The sequence below is a fragment of the Hakea prostrata genome, chromosome 7 (genome assembly GCF_041222555.1).
Source record: "Hakea prostrata isolate BN-2017 chromosome 7, UWA_Hpros_2, whole genome shotgun sequence".
In the NCBI taxonomy this organism is placed as follows: Eukaryota; Viridiplantae; Streptophyta; class Magnoliopsida; order Proteales; family Proteaceae; genus Hakea; species Hakea prostrata.
Window position 1 is genome coordinate 7,210,276 of NC_142606.1, and position 21,458 is coordinate 7,231,733.

Below are 21,458 nucleotides of genomic sequence, written 5' to 3' on the forward strand. Positions count from 1 at the left end.
AGGTCACGGCTTTTGCACCAATTTTGGTTACATAATGATTTTCCAATTAAGAGATGCAAATCCAGTAAATACAGCTGTATTTCATCACAAAGACAAAAGACCCACCATCCAAAACTAAAACAATATACAAGATCATGCTTTTTATATATTCAAAACTCAAAAATCTTCACCCAAAAAAAAAAAAAAAAACTCAAAAATCATTAGGGCTGCTGAACCGCTGACATTTTTGCCAGAACGGTCTGATGCCTGGCCTGGGTTTTAATTTTAAATTCAATGACGTCAATATTAAGAAGCCACAGAATAAATATGGACCAGATCTGCATGGTGCCTGATTAACAACATACTTGGTATAGATATAACAGGATGCAAGGCTTGCAGAGACTAAAATTTGGCTCAAAGGGACCAATCCATGCAATTATTGTCATCCATGTTGTTAGCTCTGTATTTTTTATGGAATATAGCACTACTTTGCAATTCTTTAGAACAAAGCAGTTGGGGCTGTATACTCAATAGAAGACAGTCACCTGGGACATTTCAACACTATTTAACGCATTAGGAGTTGCTTCGATTGAACTGATCATCCTCTGTTCAAGTATGCGCATTTGAAGTTTCTTTTCACTGATTTCATCCTTCAGCTTAAGCATATGTTCCTGGAAGCAATAAGATAATCAATAAATATCAAATTCTCAAACTTGTCACATGGTCCCTTTAGCCAAAAAATTCAACTAGATAGCTGTAGCACCTGAAGATTCAAATCTTCAGGGTTGCTGGCTGCCTGCTCTGAGAGTCTCTTCAAAGAACTTGTGCAAAAGGCAACCTCTCCAGCCAACATTTTTACCTGCTCGCGGAGTAGATCCATTTGGTCTGTTATAGTGCACCCAGTCTGTGAAAATGCCACTCAATGTATCAGGGTACCATATATGAATTGGTAGACGAACATGGATAAGTAATGATCTACTTTATACAAGTTTCAAATTATCATATAACCTGATTTGCAAACGCTAAGAAAGCTGATTTAATCGCAAATACAAATGCAAATGACAGAGACACCGTGTACATTGATGCCATGAAGAAACAAAATGACCAAACAAAAATATGCACTCGGGGTAGTCATTCAGTGCCAACCAATCTACTATGAAACTGTCACAAGAGAACCATTGGGATAATACTTACCCCTGAACAACAGGCACCATCAGTGTCATATCTTTCAATGAGGAAGAAAAAGGTTTTGAAAGCAACTAGTCAACATCGAAGGTGGTGGGTCAGTCAGTGAATGCCAAGGGAACAACAAATGGACACCAAAAATATTTGTGAAGCTTGTTCTTTGGTAAAAAATTGGGCTGTCACATACAGATACCAATGATAAAACATAAAATGTCCCTACCACAAAGGAGGGGGGGCCTGTGCTTTTTTTTTTTTTTTGAGCGGGGGGGGGGGGGGCACAAAAAGAATGTAAACTAACAAAAGTATTGCTAGCCAAAGTCAGGTGGAGAAAATCACAAATTGTTCACCTCAATTCAGTATCTCACAATGCCATAGCTTCAATAAAACTTATTTTATTTCACTGACATGTACATATGACACCATAAGAGTATAAATTAATTTACTATCTTAAGTAATGTTACAAACATGTGACACCAAAACAACCAAACAATGGACAAAAGAATCCAGTCCAGGAAATGGCCTAAGCCAGCGCTTCCATGTTTCTCCCTCTCTCTCTCCTCCACCTTGTGAAAAGACCTTTGCCTCTTGTTTTGGGGTAGAGAGAGATAAACACAGGGCTATTGGTGTTCCCACACAGAGAACCACTTCCCTTTAAGAATATACAGGATATTTATCCAATGCAAATAATTTGGTTGACAAGATAAAATAGCAACACAATCAACTAGCTGCACCACAACAACAATTGTCTACTCATAGCCCAGTCAGTTACTGACCATCCCAAAATGCTTAGTTGGTAAAAAACACAAAGTCACTAAGTCAGTATGCTTTGATACTCATGGAAGATGAGTCAAAATCAGAAAACCGGAAGTGTTAGAAACCATTTCAGCAACGGCTCATATATCTAGTAATTGTGTCTGTTAAAATTCCTTCTGGATAATTGCTACTGACTTTATTTTGCCGGGGCCCCCCCCCCCCCCAAAGGTTCTGTCCAGGAGTAACTGGATATTGTATTTAGTTATCCAAGTTAAGAGTTAGTTGTTGAGTACTTTAGTTGTAAAGGGATTCCCAAACTAGAGTACAAGTTTGTTAATTAGTTAAGAGTCCAAATTAGCTAATTAGTTTGGCTCCAACTGTCATTCCTTCTATGTGAGAGGTCATTTAAAGGCCCCATACCCACCATTGAAATCCAGACTGGATTAACAAAATTGCAAGCATTGAAGGAGAATTGGAATTGTGGGTTCCAAGGAGGATTCCCACAACTGAGTGTTGAGTTTTCCAAATTTCTCTTCCTTCTTCTCCAACTCCAAGATCCTGTGACAGCTTAGATTTCTTCCCTACAGCAGCTAGAGTGAACCAGTCCACTCCCCCAAGTAAGTGAACCCCAGCCTGTCCGCCACTGCCATTCCCTTTCCTACCCTTGCGCAAATCATCCCCACCCCTTTCTTTCCCTTGCGGCAGCAGCATCTCTCCCCTCCCCCTTCTTCTCTCCCACCAGTAGGCCTTCCCCAGCCCATTCCCCTCCTCTTTCCCTCTTCTTGCCCCTTTCTTGATCTTACAGGAGCTTAAGAAGCCACGAAAAGAAAAAGAGAAAAGAAAGAGAATCAAGAAGTCAAGATCAAGCAAAATTGATTCAAGAAAGCCTAAACCTACCCCAATCCTAACCACAAGCCACCCCAAGTCTCTCCCAAAACCCTAAAACCCTTTCTACAACCCATCTTGGCTTTTGTAAACCTGAACTTTCCCAACTTCAATCCCAAAACCCTTACCATAACTTTTCCTAAATTGTTAAAACCCTAATCCTTCCAAAAATCTATCCCATGATTCCCATCTTACTTGATTGAAACATTCATTTCCCTATCCCACCCCACCTTGGGTATCTTTTGGGTAGTGAAATCCCTAATTTTTCTAATCCTATTCTACTCAATTTCCATCCTTTGAGGGTTCCCATAACCAAGAAAATCTCCCAAAAATTAATTGTTTGTTAGCTGGTTCATAAAAAGAGGATCCTAAGTGAACCCAAATTTTTGGGATTAATATCAACTCTCCAAACCCTAGAACCTGGGTTACATCAAGATTGTTAAGAAAATTTCAAGAACCTGCAAAGGGTAACTGATTGGGAGTTTATAATTCATGTCCAACACTTTGTAAAAATAAAACCAACACAAAAGAATTTAATGGAAAGGTTCAAAGCTCTAATAGTGTAGATTTATTACAACAAGTTCAGCTACATGGACCCTTGCCTTCCAATCAGCTTTACTTGAGGTCATACTAGATACAAGGTATAAGCTATACATATCCTTTCTCATCTTTTCTCCTAAGGTTATCTTTGGTCTGCCCCAAACTCTTCTAATTCCTTCAATATGGATTAAATAACTTCTCTATAGAGGGTCATTTAAAGGCCTCCATAAAATGTGGCCATGCCACCTCAATCAACTTTCTCATAGCTTATTATTGACAAGAGATACTCCTAGACCAGCTCTAATATGATCATTTCTTACCTTTCTCCTTTCTGGTGCTGCCACTTATACATCCTCGTCTCTGCTATAATGAGTTTTTCTATATGATGCTTCTTAATGGTGTCGATTTATTATTCTTCCTTATTCATGTAGGAAGTAGTGGAGTATTTGACAATATATTTCCAGAACTAGATTAGTTTGTGTTTCCAAATATATTCAGTGACCAGAATGCAACAACCCCCAAACCCCCCCCCCCCCACCCCCCAAAAAAAAGAAAAAGGAAATCCATGGACGAATGTATGAGAAATTGTATGGAAGATCAAAATACAGGAATCTGGAAACACTCTAGCAGATATTCTCAAAAGCAAACAGAATAGAAAATGAGGCATATTGGTCTTCCCTATTCTTATTTATCAGTACCAGACTACCAGGTAAATTAAGAGGAGAAAAAGTAAACTAGCAATGAGTTGTTTACACTCACCGGTGGCAGTAGACACCCTCTGGCAGTTGCACTAAACAGTTCACCTGCTTGGGTTTTTTCTGGAAATGGGTCAACAATTAGATGTTCATCACCCCTTCTACTCACTGACTTTCGCCTCCCTCCCTTCAAGTCATTTTGTGGAAACTTTTGTTGCAATGGTTGTGGAGACGCAGGTGATCCACTGGCAGAGGTCTCACTACCAGCTCTAGGTGATAATCCACTAAGGTGCTCAGGCTTCTGCACAAAAAGTACAAGTTAAGTATTCAAGAGTCTCGATCAGTTATGGATGACATATCAACTCTGACACAGACTGAACAAACCCAATAAGTAAGACACAACAGTTGGGAGATGGAAGGAAATGAGGCTTGATAAGCATGATTTATTAGAAACAATGTAAGGGGGATAAACTAATTACCAAAATATGATGTCAAATGGTTAAACTCAAAGAATACAAAAGAAACCAAATTCCCAAACAAAGAGACTTCTCTAGAATCAAGCAGGTGGATAAGGAACAAGAGAATGGGCCATGGGTACTTTCCCACACTGTGAAACATATCAGAACTACAGCAGATATCATACAATTACCATCTCAGTTAGCTCCTTGTCATAATAGAGACCCACAATGACTACTGCAGTCAGGGTATCTTGGTTAAACAAGGGGATGTAAAGCAGTGACTGTGCTTTGGACCTTCCACGATGTTATAGGAGAGTGTTTATTGTAGCATTGGAAGACTACGAACCAATTTCCTAGTGGGGATGCAACTTTTCTTTCTATTTTAATTTAACTTGTTCAGGGGAAGAAGGAAAAAAAACAACTTGACTTCATTCTACACCTGTAAAATATTCAAGGTGTTATACAGTTAGGAAGTTCCCAATGTGTCATGAGCAATTCCTAGAATACCTAGATGGTCAGTCATGCAAGAGAGTCCTTCATCCCATCAATTGGTGCATGCGTTTAGGAGATTCTTATGGGGAAAGTTGTGACACTCCTAGTTTATGTTTGTCGGTTTCTACCAAGTAGAGTGGGCATAGCTGCAAGAGACATGGGGCTGGTCTATGAATTGATAAATTTTGTACAAAATTGCACCCAAGCTGAACTTGAGCTCGCTCATTTTGATCCAAAAGTAAACCAAATTTTTGGTGGAGCCTATGTAATAGGGGTACTTTAGCCTTGTGTTTATCTGTAACAGCCGTAATTTCTGGTTTCTATTTCTTCGCTTTAACCTCCCTAGGGAGGTCGATGTAATTTCCCCAGTATTTCAAGTAATGAATATAGGCGAGAGTCACTCTTGCCCATTGAATTGAACTCTTTTATTGCTTCCCTTTTCTTCTCTCCTCTCCTTCTTCCATCTTCATAAGCCTCAACCTCTCAACACCTTCTCAACCTTAGTTCTTGATACTTTACTGGTCCCAAGACCGTCTAACCATTAGGACCAACTACAACAAACAACAACAACACGCCTTTTCCCAACTAAATGGGGTCGGCTACATGGATTCTTGCCCTCTAATAAGTTTTGTTTGAGGCCATGCTAAATACAAAGCCTAAGCCATGCATATCCTTTCTCACCACTGCTCTTAAGGTTATCTTAGGTCTGCCCTTAGCTTTCCTAGTTCCTTCAATTTGGATTATATCACTTCTCCGTACATGGGGCATTTTTATGCCTGTGTTAAACGTGGCCGTGCCACCTCAAACGACTTTCTCATAGCCTATCACTAATGGGAGCAACTCCCAGACTAACTCTTATGATCATTCCTTATCTTATCCTTCCTAGTTTGCCACTCATCCATCATAGCATCCTCATTTCTACTACACTGAATTTATCTACATGATTCTTTTAACAACCCAACACTCTGCATTGTACATCATAGCTGGTCGAACAACGGTCCTATAGAATTTCTTTTAAGCTTCAACGGAAAACATCAATCACACAAGACCCCAAACGCACTTCTCCACTTCATCCACCCTATTTTGATTCTTTGGGAAACATTATCCTCTATATCACCTCTATTATTATAATTGAACCAAGGTACTTAAAACAATCACTCTGCGGAATCCTCTTATCGTCAAGTTTCACCACCTCATTTTCTTCCCGATCATGACTAATGTTACAAACTAGATATTTTGTTTTTGTTCTACTTAGTTTAAAGCCTCTTGATTCCAAAGGTGCTCTCTGATTCTAATTTGGTATTAATCCTTACTCGAGTCTCATCTATCAACACAATGTCATCAGCAAAAAACATACACCAAGGAACCTCGTCTTGAATGTCTTTGATTAATTCGTCCATTCATAATTGCATATAGATATGGGCATACAATTGATCCTTGATGTAATCCAACTGTAATTGGGAATTCATTACTTTGTCCCTCACTGTTCTTACACTTGTCACTGAACCATCATATATATCCTTAACTATGTCCACATATTTACTTGCAACCCTTCTTTTCTTTAGTATTGCCAAATTAATGCTCTAGAAACTCTATCATACACTTTTTTTAGGTCAATGAATATCATATGAAGGTATTTCCTGCACTCTCTAGTCTATATACCTTTTTCATAAGTCTTCTAATTAGGTAAATAGCCTCTATCGTAGATCTTTCTGGCATAAACCAAAATCGGTTCTCTGTAATTAAGGTTAAGGGATTGTATGGTAATGATTATGGCACACTAATTCTGTGCAATTTGCCCAATTTGGCACAGAATTCGCAAAAATCATGTATATTAAACCGGTTTAAAAATACTGTGTTGGTGTTGAACCGGGTGTTTGGCACACAATTTATGTGCTTCTTGGGCACAGAAGCACTTCTAGTAGAAAATGTGGGCACAAGAGGGAAGATGACGGTGAATTGGGGTATCAATGTCATTTTCCCATCTTATTTTCAAAAGCCCTAAAACATTGCGTTTATCTCGACTCTCTTGACTCACTCGTCTTTGTCATCTCTCTCGTCTCTCTCAAGCCCTAAGCGAGCGAAGATTCGCCTCTCTGCACTCTGCGGCCTTCACTCTCGCTGTGTCTCTACAACCAAAGCCGAAGCCCTCTCTCTACAAGATTATGTGTTCATTTTGCTACAGAAATGTGCCCATCTGTGCCCAACCATACAAGATTTGGGTACTGATTTTGTGCCCAATTTGCCCAATTCGGCACAGAAACATAAAAAGTTCATTCTGTGCTGAATTGGGAAAATTGGCACAGAATCATTGCCATACAACCCCTAAGTGACTTAAACGGATTTCAATTACTCTCTCCCATAATTTCATAGTATGGCTCATCAGTTTAATACCTCTATAGTTATTACAACTTTGAATATCTCCTTTATTTTTGTAAATTGGAACAACAATGCTTCTCTTCCATTCATGTGGCATTTTCCTTGAGCTCATATTCTTATTAAATAGCTTAGTCAACCAAGCTAGCCTGTGGGTTCTTAAGCTCTTCTATACTTTTATTGGGATATCATCAGCGCCTTGTGTCTTGCCTAGTTTCATCCTCCTTAGTGTTTCTTTTATTTCAAACATCGAAATTCTCTGTACATATGTTCGAAACTTGGTGCCTTGGTGTTATCATTCGACACACAAATACTTGAAGTGTGCTCATTTAGTAGGCTAGAGAAATAAATTTCTCATCACTAATTAGTACTTTACCATCTCAACTTTTAAAACATCTAAGATGGTCAAGATCTCTACTCTTCCTATCCTTTATTTTAGCTATCTTATAAATAGATTTTTTTCCCTTCCTTATTGCCCAACTTATTATATAGCTCTTTATACTTCTTCTCCCTTGCTTTTCCTGCAATTTTCTTAGCTTCATTTATGGCCAACCTATACCTTTGAAGATCATCAACATCCTTAGTCATTTGCCATGTCTTAAGACTAGCTTTCTTATTCTTAATGGCTGCTTGAACCTCACTATCTCACCATCATGTCTCTCTATAAGAATGGAGCTTTGCTTTTGATTCACCTAGGACATCTTTAGCCACCTTTTTTATCCCTCCTTTTCTTTTTTATCATTAGGACCAATAAGTACCTCCTAAATTTGGCATTAAACAGACTTTGCTATGAGGGACCAATTAAAGTTTAGCAATTTTAGTCTTTAATTTTTTCTATGTATTTTTCACATTGTAAAAGATACTACTTAAGCCATCCAAAACCTAACAAATTAAAGGGATACTAGAACTAAATCTTTCTAATACCAACAAATTAAACTTACACCAAATAAAAAAAAGGGAAAATTATTGTTGCTCTGCTATACTTTGGTTTTATTGCTAATCAAACCTCGTTCTTTACAAAATTATTATTGCCCCCCCCCTTATAATGGTGTTAAGTAGCTGTTAAGTTTGGATGTAATGTCTATTTTGCCCTTCATTAAAACTAAAAAATCAAAGACCATACTAACCTTATTTATAAAAACTAGAGTAAATACCAATTTTACCCTTATTTTCAAACTCCATTCATTTTGACCTTCAAAAAAAAAAAGCCACTCCATTCATACTTCGTTCTCTCTCTCCCCATCCATTGACGACGATGAATCAAGGCCATGTACGTTATTTCCTACAAAACCTCAAATCCTTGCTCCTTAGTCCCTAGTCCCTACAAAACCTCAAATCTTCTCCCAAAAAGTTCTTATCATTCAATGTGCCTTCTTCTTCTTAATAGCCACGCTAGCTTCTGTTAAGTGACCCAGCAACAGTAAATTTGACAATGATAAATCGCAACCACAAACACTTTTACACTGACAGATACCTCAAATCCTTGAAGCAAGGGGTTTTTTTCCTTCTTCTTTCTACCTTCTTTTGATTTTTTTTCCTTTCCTGATAACACTTTTGTCATTCAATTCTTTTAATTGATTCCAATGTTTAAAATATTCTTCTATAAATTTCTCTATAAAACTTCCCCGTAGAAGAAAAAAATTAGTTAACTAAATTAAGTATTCATCTTCTTTACCAAAAAATAAATAAATTAAGTATTCATCATCATCGAAGGAACCGCATCATGTTTTTTCTTCCCCTTTACCTACTATGCTTTTCAAAAGTAATCTTTCCACTTTTTCAATGTTAATTTCAGCAATTCTGTGGTCTATGATTTTGAAACCCAAACCAAATTGTGCAACTATCTGTTTAAGCAATATAAGAAAAGGGATTTATTCCCCTCATCTTTAGTTTCTATGTTGAGTTTTTATCAATCACTTCTTTCCTTTATTCAACCGTTTCTTTTTAGAGAAGAAATAGGATTTATTTCCCTCATCTTCAATTTCTATTTTGAGTTTTACTCAATCACTTCTTTCCTTTATTCAACCGTTTCTTTTTAGAGAAGAAAAGGGATTTATTTCCCTCCTCTTTAGTTTCTATTTTGAGTTTTACTCAATCACTTCTTTCCTTTATTTGACTGTTTCTTTTTAGAGAAGAAAAGGGATTTATTTCCTTCGTCTTTAGTTTCTATTTTAAGTTTTATTCAATCACTTCTTTGCTTTATTCAACTATTTCTTTCCAAAGAAGAAATTGGATTTATTTACCTCATCTTCAGTCTTTATTTTGAGTTTTATTCAATTATTCCTTTCCTTTGATCAACTATTTATTTTTAGAGAAGAAAACGGATTTATGGCTAATTTTTTTCTCATAGTTAATTGAGGGTAGTATTGTAACTTGACAAAAGGGTAAATAAGTAAAGAGAAAACTCAAAGGTTATTTTGGATTTTTTGAAAAAAAAATATAGAGATGCCACATCATTAGTAAACCAATGGAGCTTAACGGTAGGGGGCATTAGTAATCGTAGACAAAGTTAAAGGTTGAATTAGTACTTTTAAAAAGTACACAGGATAAAGTAATAATAAAACCAAATTACAGGGAAGCAATAGTAATTATCTCCCTAAAAAAAGTCCAAAAAATGCTAATGAAATCAAGTAAAGAAAATAAATGTGCTCAGCTTTGACTTTAGTCTTCAATGCGCTACAGATGCTGTTAAATCAATTATGAAAAAAGTAAACTTATCCTTCAAATACATCTCTGCCAATTCAAGAGCATTTAATCCAATCCAACAGAATTTGTAGATTTTACTTAAATACAAGCTCATGCCACCAAATTTTCTTTAATTTCAAAAACCAGCTTGTGTATTTACCAAGACATTTGGCTATGGACACCTTTGAAGCGCATCAAGAAATTGAACATGCTTAAAAATTCTACTGAGAGATAAATAGATTATACATGGAGACAAAGAAGAAGAGAGAGAAATGTGGGGGAATGCTAATAAATTTCATTGACAAGAAAAATGCCCCAAAAGGTGGGAAAGCTAGTTGAATGCAGATAAAAAAATTACCCTCAGTTTAAACCAGCCAAGCATTCCACGCCTTCTTATTTTTCTATCTTCTTTAGCCAACTCCTCTAAATTATTGAAATCACATCTTCCTTCTGCAGAAAATTCTGAATCGAGACTAACAGTGTCATCATCCAGCATGTATTCTCGTTTTCTATCTGGCAAATATGCTAGCTGCATCAATAATGCACCTTAGTAGATTATAAAAACAGTTCTTCTTTTTCCTCTTTTTTTTTTTTTTTTTTTGGGGGGGGGGGGGGGGGGGGAAGGGAATGCAATTTGGTTTGAAAAAGATAGGAAATATGATACTCATAAGTGAACTTCTTAAAAGATTATGGATCTTATACAGAAAGAAATCATTTCATATAGTTTCAGAATTCAGATAATTAAGCACCTCATCTTCTGCAAATGAGTGTCTTCGTCTATGACCAGCCTTTTCAGGAACACCTGATGATATTGAATTCTTTGTGGAAACCAAGATTAGCTTTGTCAATCGTTGAATTCTTCCCATCAAAGCAGCCTTAGCCTGTTCCTCCTCTTCCAATCTTGACTGCAATTTAACTTGACCAGCTTCCAGCTGCAAAACCAAAAGAATGAATTTTTAAAATATAGTAATCAAGACACAGATAAATCATTGTTGAAGTGCACTACGCGAAACAATTGAACTGAGGTCTCAAACCTGCAAATATCATAGTGTCAGGAAGATTTAATTTCTGAGAAGTAAATAGAATAAAAATAACCAGATTATCTAAGGACATTTGGTACAGACCATCCAAGCCAACTAAAAAGCATAAAATGCCACACAATTACTGAAAAAACTAGATCCAGAAATTATCCTAAGAGGGACCAGTGAAACAATCAAGGTTGTCAAACAAGAAGTGCACATGAAAATAAGCAAGCAATCAAGTGATAATATAATATAAAGCTTAAGCTTGAATATGACTAATGCTCCAAAATATATAAGTTCATACCGTAGTTGCGTTGCAAAAGCATAACCAACATATAATTCAAAGTCAACATACAGAAGAAATTATTAAAACATCATTATATTTCCAGCTGATTAGAGTAACAAAAAGGAAAGCCAAGTAAGATTCGATGACCGAGTTCTTCATTAATAAAAGAAAATGAAAATCTGAGTATAAACCAAAACACTGAAAACCAAACCTCTTTTTCAGGATGCCACAGAACAATTAGAACAAAACTTGCACATTGTGATGCCAAATGTAGCAGAATCATGACTTAACAAGTTGAGTTTATTTTCTCCCAAAAGATCATTCTTGTACCAGGATGTCTGGCTTAAAATCCCTGCCTAAGTACAAATTTTCATTAAAAGTGTTTGATCTGCCAACCTCACTATACTTGTAAGCACATTAAACTGCCAGAATGTGAACAGTTCGATATTATAACCTAGCTATAACATATATGAAAGCATTCACCAAAACCTCCAGCTTCTGCAGAGGCTACAACCAGATACAATCCCTGGACTAGTAAGAAATTTAGGGATTTTGAAGGCTTGTTCTTTCTCTTATACAATTACAAGGAAATTTTGCTATCAGTTGAGTTTACTCATTTGTCTTTTTTGAGCAGGGGACCTGCACTTATAGGAGGAGGTAATTTCAAACTGTGCTAGTTTTGGCTATTCTATCCAACAGAATAATTTTTCGCTAATCTAAAAGGGATTTCAAATTTGGTTCCTCTTGTATGTCACAAGATCAGATAATATGAAGCATAATAACAATTAAAAGTAGCTTTAGATGACAAAATCAGGAAACCAAAAACTCAAAACTCAGTAATAAGTGCAGGAAAACATCACATCCTGAATCTTTATTAGCACAAACCTGAAGTTTCAAATTAACAAGATCATCTTGGCTGGTCTCACTAGATGCGATGAGATATGGTTTCTCCATCATGCCACGCTTTAATTGCTGAAGCTCTTCTTTCAGGTTGGAAATTTCCCTCTGATACTTTTTTATGATAGATTTCTCATCCAAGATCTAAAAAGTGCAGTGTAGGAGAATTAATTCATTCAGTGGTCAATGTCGAAATTCACATATGCCACAAACTAAAGAAAATCTACCTTATTCTGAGAAGCTTTAATTTCAACACGCTTGCTCCGATGCGCAAACTTTAGTGTATTATGAGTCTCTTCACTACTGCTAGATGCAGGAGTCACTGTACAGATAAGCTGCAGATGAGAGTTCACAGAAGAAAGATTCAGCCAAAGAAAAGTGACAATACTACATTGCTGACACCAATCTGCTCCCAAGCTTCCACTTGCCCATGGCAAATAAAGAAATGATCTTACGAAGAAAAAAATGATGACAAGGAACTCACAGAAATTTGTCCATGACCACTAAGAGAAGATTGCAGTAAACGTGTGAGTTTTGAATCTCGATAAGGAACATGTGTAGCTTTGCCATCTGTTAGTTTGGAAATAACCTGAAAGGAGGTCGTTTCATTTGATCACTACATTTTATGCTAGAAAAATGGCTCAAATGCTATCTAATCACCAAGCAGGTTTATAGCCAATTAAGTCTCTTTGAACAGTAAAAAAACCTGCCATACACAAACAACACATAATGATGACAGTGTAGCTACTGTATATAAATTGGAAGCTAGTGCTACTGAGAAGTCAAAATTATTTCGTTATTGTCATTAACTCTAAAACCAAGGTCAAGATCTGTCAGAATCAGAACTTACCATAGCATTATAACAGCCATTATGAAGAGGAACTATGTTGGTAGTGGTAATAGTAGGTGAGGAGATACCAAACATGATTACCCGTAGCAGCAGAATCCTGTAAATAATATGTAGTTTCCACTTCCAAGTGAGCTACTATGTTCATCTCAATATTATTATGCTATCGTTTTATGTAGAATATAATTGTGCAAACTTGACTTTAGTTTGAGGTTTGAACCTATGCTTTACTTTACCTTCATTATTGTCTACTTTTAAGCACTGTTGTGTTTACTTCTGTGTGCTGTTATTAGTGTTGTCAAAGCGTTCACCTAGGTGGCAAGGCGGTTTTTCAACCACCTTGAACCACTTGATTGATGTGCTTTTTTTGTCGCTTTTTTCTCTTAGACACTACCACTTGTGCGCCTTATTACCACCTAGATACTAAACCAGCCACTTTTTTGACATTTTGTACATAATATTATTTTCTTAATTTTTTTTTTAATCAAAATTTATTCAACAAAACCGTATATAAATTTAATAGCTTAGTCATTTCGAAATTGAGGCCCAAATTGCCAAGGAACTTCCAAGGTCCAAAAGTGCCATAGGACCCTGTTCCCGTCAGCAATAGAATGTGAAGCATAAGCCATACTCAACATCAAGAATCAATAAATCATTAAATGGACAATGACTTGAAAATCGAAATAATGAGATCTATTAATTTATCGTGTTGGCCCTATTAGTACATAGTCATTTTTATGATGCTTGATGAGATGAACTAATGTTTGTGTTCTTGTTTTAGATAAATTTTCATAATTATGATTCTTGAATGCTTTCTTTTTTTGATGAATGTAATTATTGAATGTTTGTTTAGCTTATTATAGAAATAGTTGTATCAAAAAGTAGTTTAAACGTAGTTGTATTGAAAAATTTTGACCCAACCGCTTTGGTTGTCTTATTGCCACCTAGGCGCCACTTTGTCGCCTAATCACCTAGACAGAGGCCCAATCGCTTTGGTCGCCTTGACAACCTTGGCTGTTTTACTATCCCCAATATCTTACCTGTATGAATAGATGACTTTGAAACCATGTGTCTTTTCACGCAATAAGTACCTTTTGTACATTCTTGTTTACTATATACCTATCCACTTAAAGCAGGCGCTGGTTGGCAGCCAGCACTGCATTTATTCTGTTGTGCATGGATCCTCTTTTTTTCCTTTTCTAATTTTTTGGTAATTTTCACTTGCATCTCCTGACATTTATCAAAATACAAAAAGCGTGCCTCAATTTTGGAAAATTGCAAAGGCAATTCCAAAGGTTTCAAACATGGTATAAATTTTGACTGAAACAGTCAAAATTGCTGCATTTTTGAAAATGAGACGAAATTTCAAATATTTTGAGAAAGTCATATGTTTCGACCGAAACGGAACGAAATTTTGTTCGAAACGATATGATATTTCAGTACTTGACCGAAATGTTACATCCTCAGTTAGTTCCGCCACACCAAGTTTCGACCCCTTCACACTTTTTCTCTGATTTCTTTTGGTTTCTACCTCATTTGAGCTGATTTTAACAACTACTTTCCATTCCGACTCAACTCTTGCTCCTCCATGTTGGGTTTTTGAGAATCAAACAAGGTGAGTTAATAAAGTTCTCCATTTTTTTATTTTTGTTTTGTTTATGCCTCAAATCAACTTAGATGAGAGGCGAAGGCCCAGACACGAGCTACACCGACAAGGAAAGCAAACCAAATTCTAGGAAGGAAACGATGGCAAATTGAAGAGTCCAGTATTCGGTACAAGATTAGATGAAGAGTCAAACACAGTTACTAAAGAGTCCATCGAATGGGATGATTCGAATTAATATGAGGAACGAATGCATAAATAGGGGGACAAGTGAGTAGAGAGGAAGGAAGTAGAGAGTGGGGACACCACCGGAGGGGGGGGACGCACCATAGAAACCAGGATCGTATTCGCATTCTGTATGAATGGGAAAATATAGGGTTAACAAGGACGAGCACACGACCCGGGAGGGATGGCACACCGTTCCGGTGAAGGAGGAGTTGAGATGGATTTTAGAGGTCTCCTCGGGAGAACCGACGGAAAGAGCGGGGGGGTGGCGATCCAACACTGAAGGAGAGGCACGACCGGATCTATCACAAGAATGGACGGCACGGATGGGATTCAAAGAAGCCCGAGGGTGAGAGCGACAGGAGACAACCGACACGATTGGAGATAGACAACAACCAGGTAGAAACGAATGAAGGATGAAGCACCGCCGCACGGAAATCAAGCATCACCAAACAGGAGCAAAAGATGAAGATAGGATGAGGAAGATACCACCGGACGAGTGGAGGAGCAAACGCATAAAACGAGATGCGAAAGTGAAGAACATAGAAAGGACAATCGACGGCAAGCGGCGGCCGAAACACGCAAAGGAAGAAGACGAGGAGAAGGGGGTGGCGGCACCCAAACCGGCGCGGGACCAATCCCCAGAGCCAAAGAGAGGGCCAACGAGGTCTCAAACAAGGCCCAAACAAACCCAACACAAAGACGGCCCAGACCCCCAAAGAAACCCCGGGCAAGCCCACCCAAAACCCGCAGAAGAGAAGATCACCCGAGGACAAGAACAGGGGAGAGAAGGCCCAGATCACGAGCACACCACAAGGAAACAAACCAAACGGGAAGGAAACGAGCAAAGAAGAGCCATACAGTTACTAAATAGAGAAGAGTCAATCGACTAAAGAGTCATCGAATGGGAGATTAATTAATATGAGGAACGAATGCAAAAAGGGGGACAAGGAGGAGAGGAATGGAAGTTTAGAGAGTTGTGGGACACCCGGAGGTGTGGGGGTGCGCACCATAGACCGGTATCTTGTTATTTCTTGCATTCTTGTATGAATTTGGGAAATATTATTAGGGTTTTAACACAGGCCTGTAGTTTGTAATATTCTCAATTGTTCTCATATAGTACTATATACTTGAATGTTAACTTTTCAATGGGGTTTTTTTTTTTTTTTTTTTTTTTTTTTTTTTTTTTTTTTATAAACTAGTAGGTCGGTTATGTTTATTATGCTTGAAATACGTAGGAGTCCAGAGTCTAGATCATTTTGAGACCATATAAGGCTTGAAACTAAAGTTTGAAACCTCAAGAAAAAGTCATATTTTGACTGAAATTTCAGTTGAAACCTGAAAGTTTAGGCCTTTTCTTGGGTCGAAATTCAGGCTTCGACCGAAAGTTGTTCCTTGGTTTCAAAAAGCTAAAAAAAACACCCATGCTATTGACTTAAGATAAGAAAATGTTAAAATAAGATTTAGTTTGATCAAATTACCCTTCCTGTTAAATAAAGTTTTTATTATTTTAAATAAAAGGGGGATTCAGTTGTCGCTCAACTCATTTTTTGAGTTTTATTCATCACTTCCCTTTGTTTTGAAAGGATCCATGTAGCTGGTCCCATGTACTGGTATATAGCTGAGTTTTTTCTGTTGCAGTTATGTGGCTGTATTTGTAATTTTGTACCTTAATCAAGCTAACGATAGACAAATTGTAAGAAATAAAAATATTAACTTAGAGAACATTGGTGAAAAAGAATGCTTCTTTCTTTTACATGTAACAAAGAATCTCAAAGAATAGAATACAGAAGACAATGGAATGAATCTCATGACAAACGAAACAGAATTACTCGTGGCCAAGAGTACCAAAGTTGGTGTTCTTTTATTTCCTCTTTAGGAGGGAAGGCAGGTTGGGGGGTGTGGGTTGGGAAGGAGGATGTTCACATGGATGTGAATTCAATGAATGTATAACAATTAAACAAATTTCCTTATCAATAGATTATTCCAAAGGCAAATTGCCCGTGAAAAGCAGAGAACTGAATGCCAAGAAACAGAAGGAGCAATATCTTACAGTCCCCAGAGTAAGTAAGCTTTTGTTAATGTATGAACCTTCTTTTCTTCGTAAACCACTTGTTTCAGTTTTAGAACTTTCAGAGCCTGCCAGATCAATCAAGTTCTGCAAAGGAAATATGAGTTAAACAGAAATTCAAATAAGAAAAATTTAGCTTGAGGGTATCATACTATCATCTACCATAACTTCATAACATGTTTACAATATTTTAGACAGCCATATGCAAAACTAAAAATAGCAATTAGATAAAGAAACAATAAAAAAAAAATACAGAAGATTAATTGACTGATATAAGAGAGATTTACCAATTGGGACAAGGTCACATCCTCTTCCCCTTGATTGTCAGTACGTGAGCTGCCTTCAATAGTCTAATACAAAAAATATATATATTTGTAATATAAAACTGTCAGAAAAAACCAATAAACAGGAATCGAACTTAATTAAAATAGAACATATGGAATACTATAGGAACAGATAATTAACTAGAGAATGTAGTCTAGTGTCTTTTTGTCAGCATTGAATAAACAAAGGCATACTATAATACAGTCCACATTTGGTAAGTCCAATTTGTCGAATTAAACACCCAACAGTATGGACTCATCCAAGATCCAGTGTACATCAGGAAATTCCATTCATCTGGAATTGGGTGTCATCAGGCATCGGGATGGCATTGGAGCCGGGAAATTTCAGGCCCAAATGGGGAAATAATGACAAGAAATGACTCACATTTGAACTAAGAAGAAAGATCCTTTTCCAGCAGAAGCCAAAAATAAACATTCACCTAAAAGTAGATTATAACCAAATCAACAGCCCATTTGCCTGTTGATGCTGCATCAGATATCCAGTTGTTCTAACAGGATAAAAGTCAACATGGTCTTTGGAGGTGATAATGCTTTTTACGTAGAGGGACATGATAGGACATCATAGAGGATCAATCAAGCTTTTCATGAAGCAATTATGGTGATGATCATCGAAGTTTCTACTGGATTGCTTCATGTAATCAATTGAAATAATTGACACAGAGTTGCAGGCAAAACCTTTGCTTCGGCTCTTTGATATCATTGTGACAATTCTTAATCAACATTGTGACATTCAGAAGACACATATGAAATCCATACGAACTTGTAAGGAAATACAGAACCAGTTAATATGGATATAAGAAATCAAGGCCCCATCATAATCAAGCATTGATACACAAGGAAATATTTCGAACCCAAATCACAGGGAAATCAGGACAGTTACCAAGGTGAAAATAGTATGGCTCCGACTGCTAAGTAAATTAAAATTATTAGACCCCACGTGTCTGTGCTCTGCAACAACATTAAAGAAAATGTCAATAAGAGTTAAAATGCAAAAACAACAAATAACAGCATAAAGTTTAAGGAAGGGAAACTGAGAAGTGAAAGAAATGGTAGAAGAAGCATCAATTATCAAGATAATACATAAAGAAAGAAAGCAAACAGGTCTCCGTTAGGTGTGTCCAAGTAGGTTGATATCAGGTGTTTCAACTTTCAAACAGTATTCCTGGCTCAAACCTGTCTGATTAGAAACGGACAGAGACAAGCATCCTGAGCCTGCAAAACCAAGCAGGTCGAAGAAACCCGTACAAAAGAGGATACAGATAAGCATAATATTAGCTTAATAATGTATGGCCTCATCAGTCCAGGATTATAGTGCAAGACGTGTCAAGCCGACCATTGAAAGGCATTTGGGCTGCAGAGTTTGCCAGCCCTTAGGATCAAGGACCATGCAAAAAGCCCGGCACATCTAACAATCTGGCAAGCAGGACAAAATCAATAAAAGCCCACGTACTAATTGAACCAGATTAGACCAAGAGAAAGCTTCTGAAACCTGTCTGATTATAAACAGCCAGAGATAAGCATCCCCAGCCTGTATAACCAAGCAGGCTGAAGAAACCCGTACAAAAGAAGATACAGATAAGCATACTGTTAGCTCAATAATGTATGGCCTCATCAATTCAGATTTATAGTGCAAGATTTGCCAAGCTGGCAACAGAAAGGCAATTGGGCAGAAGCACCAACACACACACACACCCCCAAAACAAGAAAGAAAAAAAAAAAAAAAACTTTACACTTCGAAGTTTGAACAGTAAGACTCAAGAAACTACAATTTCTTCACTTAAAAGGTTCATTACTTTGAAGTTTGTGAAAATATTCAACAAAAGGAAAAAGTTAAAGGAGGAAACAAGAAGCCAAGGCGGAAAAAGAGGAAATGACAAAATACATATGACACTCAATTACCCAAATCTCCACAACCCCAGCAATGCCACCTTACTTCTCAAAACACTACCACCATCACCAATCACAGCACAAGCACCTACAGCTGCACCTTACACTACCCAAATACCCAACCCAGATAAGGGATGGAAGAAGATTTATCCTCCAGTTTTTTTACTCTCAGGACATGTTTTGGCCCTTTAAAAGTAGACTCGCTCAGCATGCCCATGCTCGAGTAATGAAGCAGAAATACAACTGTCTTAACAAATTAATGATGAGGGAGTCTTTCTGAGTAAGAAAAAGATATCTTCCAATGGATAGTATGCGATGTTCCATAATTGCATTAGCAGAATCAAAATTATGTACCTTCCCCAGATGCTATCAAAGAAAGGGCATGAGCGGGTGACAGAACAACCTCCTCTTTAATTCCCTCAACATAGGTTCCCTGCCAACCAAAAACACTAGACACATTCAAATAACAAGAAGGAAAATAATATATTCAGGAGGGGAAAAAAAAAAGAAGGAATGCTAATAGCTCCATGTGGCAAAATGAAAAGGGTGGATAGGAGTCAACGAATGAGTTCCATACATACACAGGAAAATTCAAAGTCAAACATGATTCTCCAGAAGGTTACTCAGGGGAGAGTAGACGAGAGTTGCTCAATAGACTACCAATGGTATCTATAACGAACTGCCAAACCGAGACATGTTTACGATTACAATAAACCATCATGTTATATCTTTTACAGTTCTACCAGTAAATGAGTTGAAAGTCATTTCCTACTCTAGACCCTAGCTTCCTTTTTTGGCATTTTAGGCCTCACCACCCCCAGAATAGACTGATAGCTACTTCTGATGTTCTTCTTACATGCCATGATTATGGGATTCTAATTACATTGATTACATGAACAGAAATTGAATAGTAGACTCCATCTAGTTAGGAATAGTCTCAATTGAGATAAGTTGAGCTGGTTATTGATCAATACATGTCAGAACCTGTTTCTATTTCTAGAGAATTCAAAGATGCAAAAATTAAGGGGCCTTGAAATCATGGTCTTTGTTGGAAAAATGATATAGACCCATGCAAAATGAGAAATTTGTGGCGTCACCTAGGCACCACGGATTTTGAATTTGAAAAAATGATAAAAAGTCAGCCGCTGATTCAAACTGGATTTTTGGCAGTAGGTGAAACTTCTAACTTTGTAGTGATAGGATTTTGTCAGATCTGAAAATTGTATAAATCTTAATATGGTAAAACATTATTAAAACCAAAAGTGCTGTAAAATTATTTTTATTTATATCCAAAAAATATTTTTTCATTCATAGCAACGTTGATAACATTCACGCACACCAAATAAAATTTGACCAAAATAGAACTGCTTCAAATATAAATCAGATCTAAGAAAGCTTGTATTCAACCCAATGCAAAAAGTCTCATGTAAAATAAAATCATTTGATCAGTCAAACTTCTAAGAGAACACAAAGATTTATGTAAATTGAGAGCAATTTACTTACCTATAGATAAAATCATAGGTATAAACAATTCTAAGACTAGGCATATCATGACAATGACCAAATCCAAAAACAAATAAAACGTTTTTTTAATTGTTTCAAACCTCCAATGGGCTGTTTGTTCAGTTATGTTGCCTTCTAGTTCTTTCTATGATGACTTTTGATGATTTTGTGATGCTTAATATTGATTTTTGATGATCTGATGTAGCTTGATGTTAATATATAGTATATATGATGACTTGACTTTCCTTAATGTTGATATTTTATGATATAAGTTGTATATTTTATCATAAATAATAACGTAGAAGAGTAGAAACAAAAAATAGTAATTAGTTGCCCAGAGGTTAGTAGCCTAGATTTGGTCACCCTACTCACCCCTATGGTGCCTTGTCACCTTGGCAACTATGATTGCCTCAATAATATTGTGTGTGTTTGTGTGTGTATATATATATATATATATATATATATATATATATATATATAGAGAGAGAGAGAGAGAGAGAGAGAGAGAGAGAGAGACCTTTTTCAACATTCTAGCCTTCTAGGTAACCCAAAAAGAAAAATTAACTGTCCTCCTAGAGGCTTCTTTTACAACATTGGTAATCCCATATTATTTGTGCTGCATATGCTGATCGAACTTTTGCACTTCTTGTGTTGAACTGTTGATCATGGTGGTAACTTAACAGAGAAACAAATTATCATCACTTTTCAAATGCTACTGTTATAAT

The 21,458-nt window shown here is 36.9% G+C and overlaps 1 protein-coding gene across 1 annotated transcript in view; it reads right to left on the reverse strand.

Annotated features, from left to right (window-relative positions):
* LOC149009354 (P-loop containing nucleoside triphosphate hydrolases superfamily protein) overlaps positions 1-21,458 on the reverse strand; it is a 43,727-nt gene that overhangs the window by 15,092 nt on the left and 7,177 nt on the right. The window contains exons 8-19 of the mRNA XM_089160749.1: positions 19,585-19,663; positions 18,224-18,291; positions 17,287-17,349; positions 16,982-17,086; positions 12,738-12,842; positions 12,481-12,588; positions 12,242-12,397; positions 10,798-10,980; positions 10,407-10,577; positions 4,102-4,338; positions 743-883; positions 525-650 (exon numbers count right to left, since the gene is read on the reverse strand). Of these exons, the coding sequence (XP_089016875.1) occupies positions 525-650; positions 743-883; positions 4,102-4,338; positions 10,407-10,577; positions 10,798-10,980; positions 12,242-12,397; positions 12,481-12,588; positions 12,738-12,842; positions 16,982-17,086; positions 17,287-17,349; positions 18,224-18,291; positions 19,585-19,663 (1,542 nt within the window). The remainder of the gene's footprint in view (positions 1-524; positions 651-742; positions 884-4,101; positions 4,339-10,406; positions 10,578-10,797; positions 10,981-12,241; positions 12,398-12,480; positions 12,589-12,737; positions 12,843-16,981; positions 17,087-17,286; positions 17,350-18,223; positions 18,292-19,584; positions 19,664-21,458) is intronic.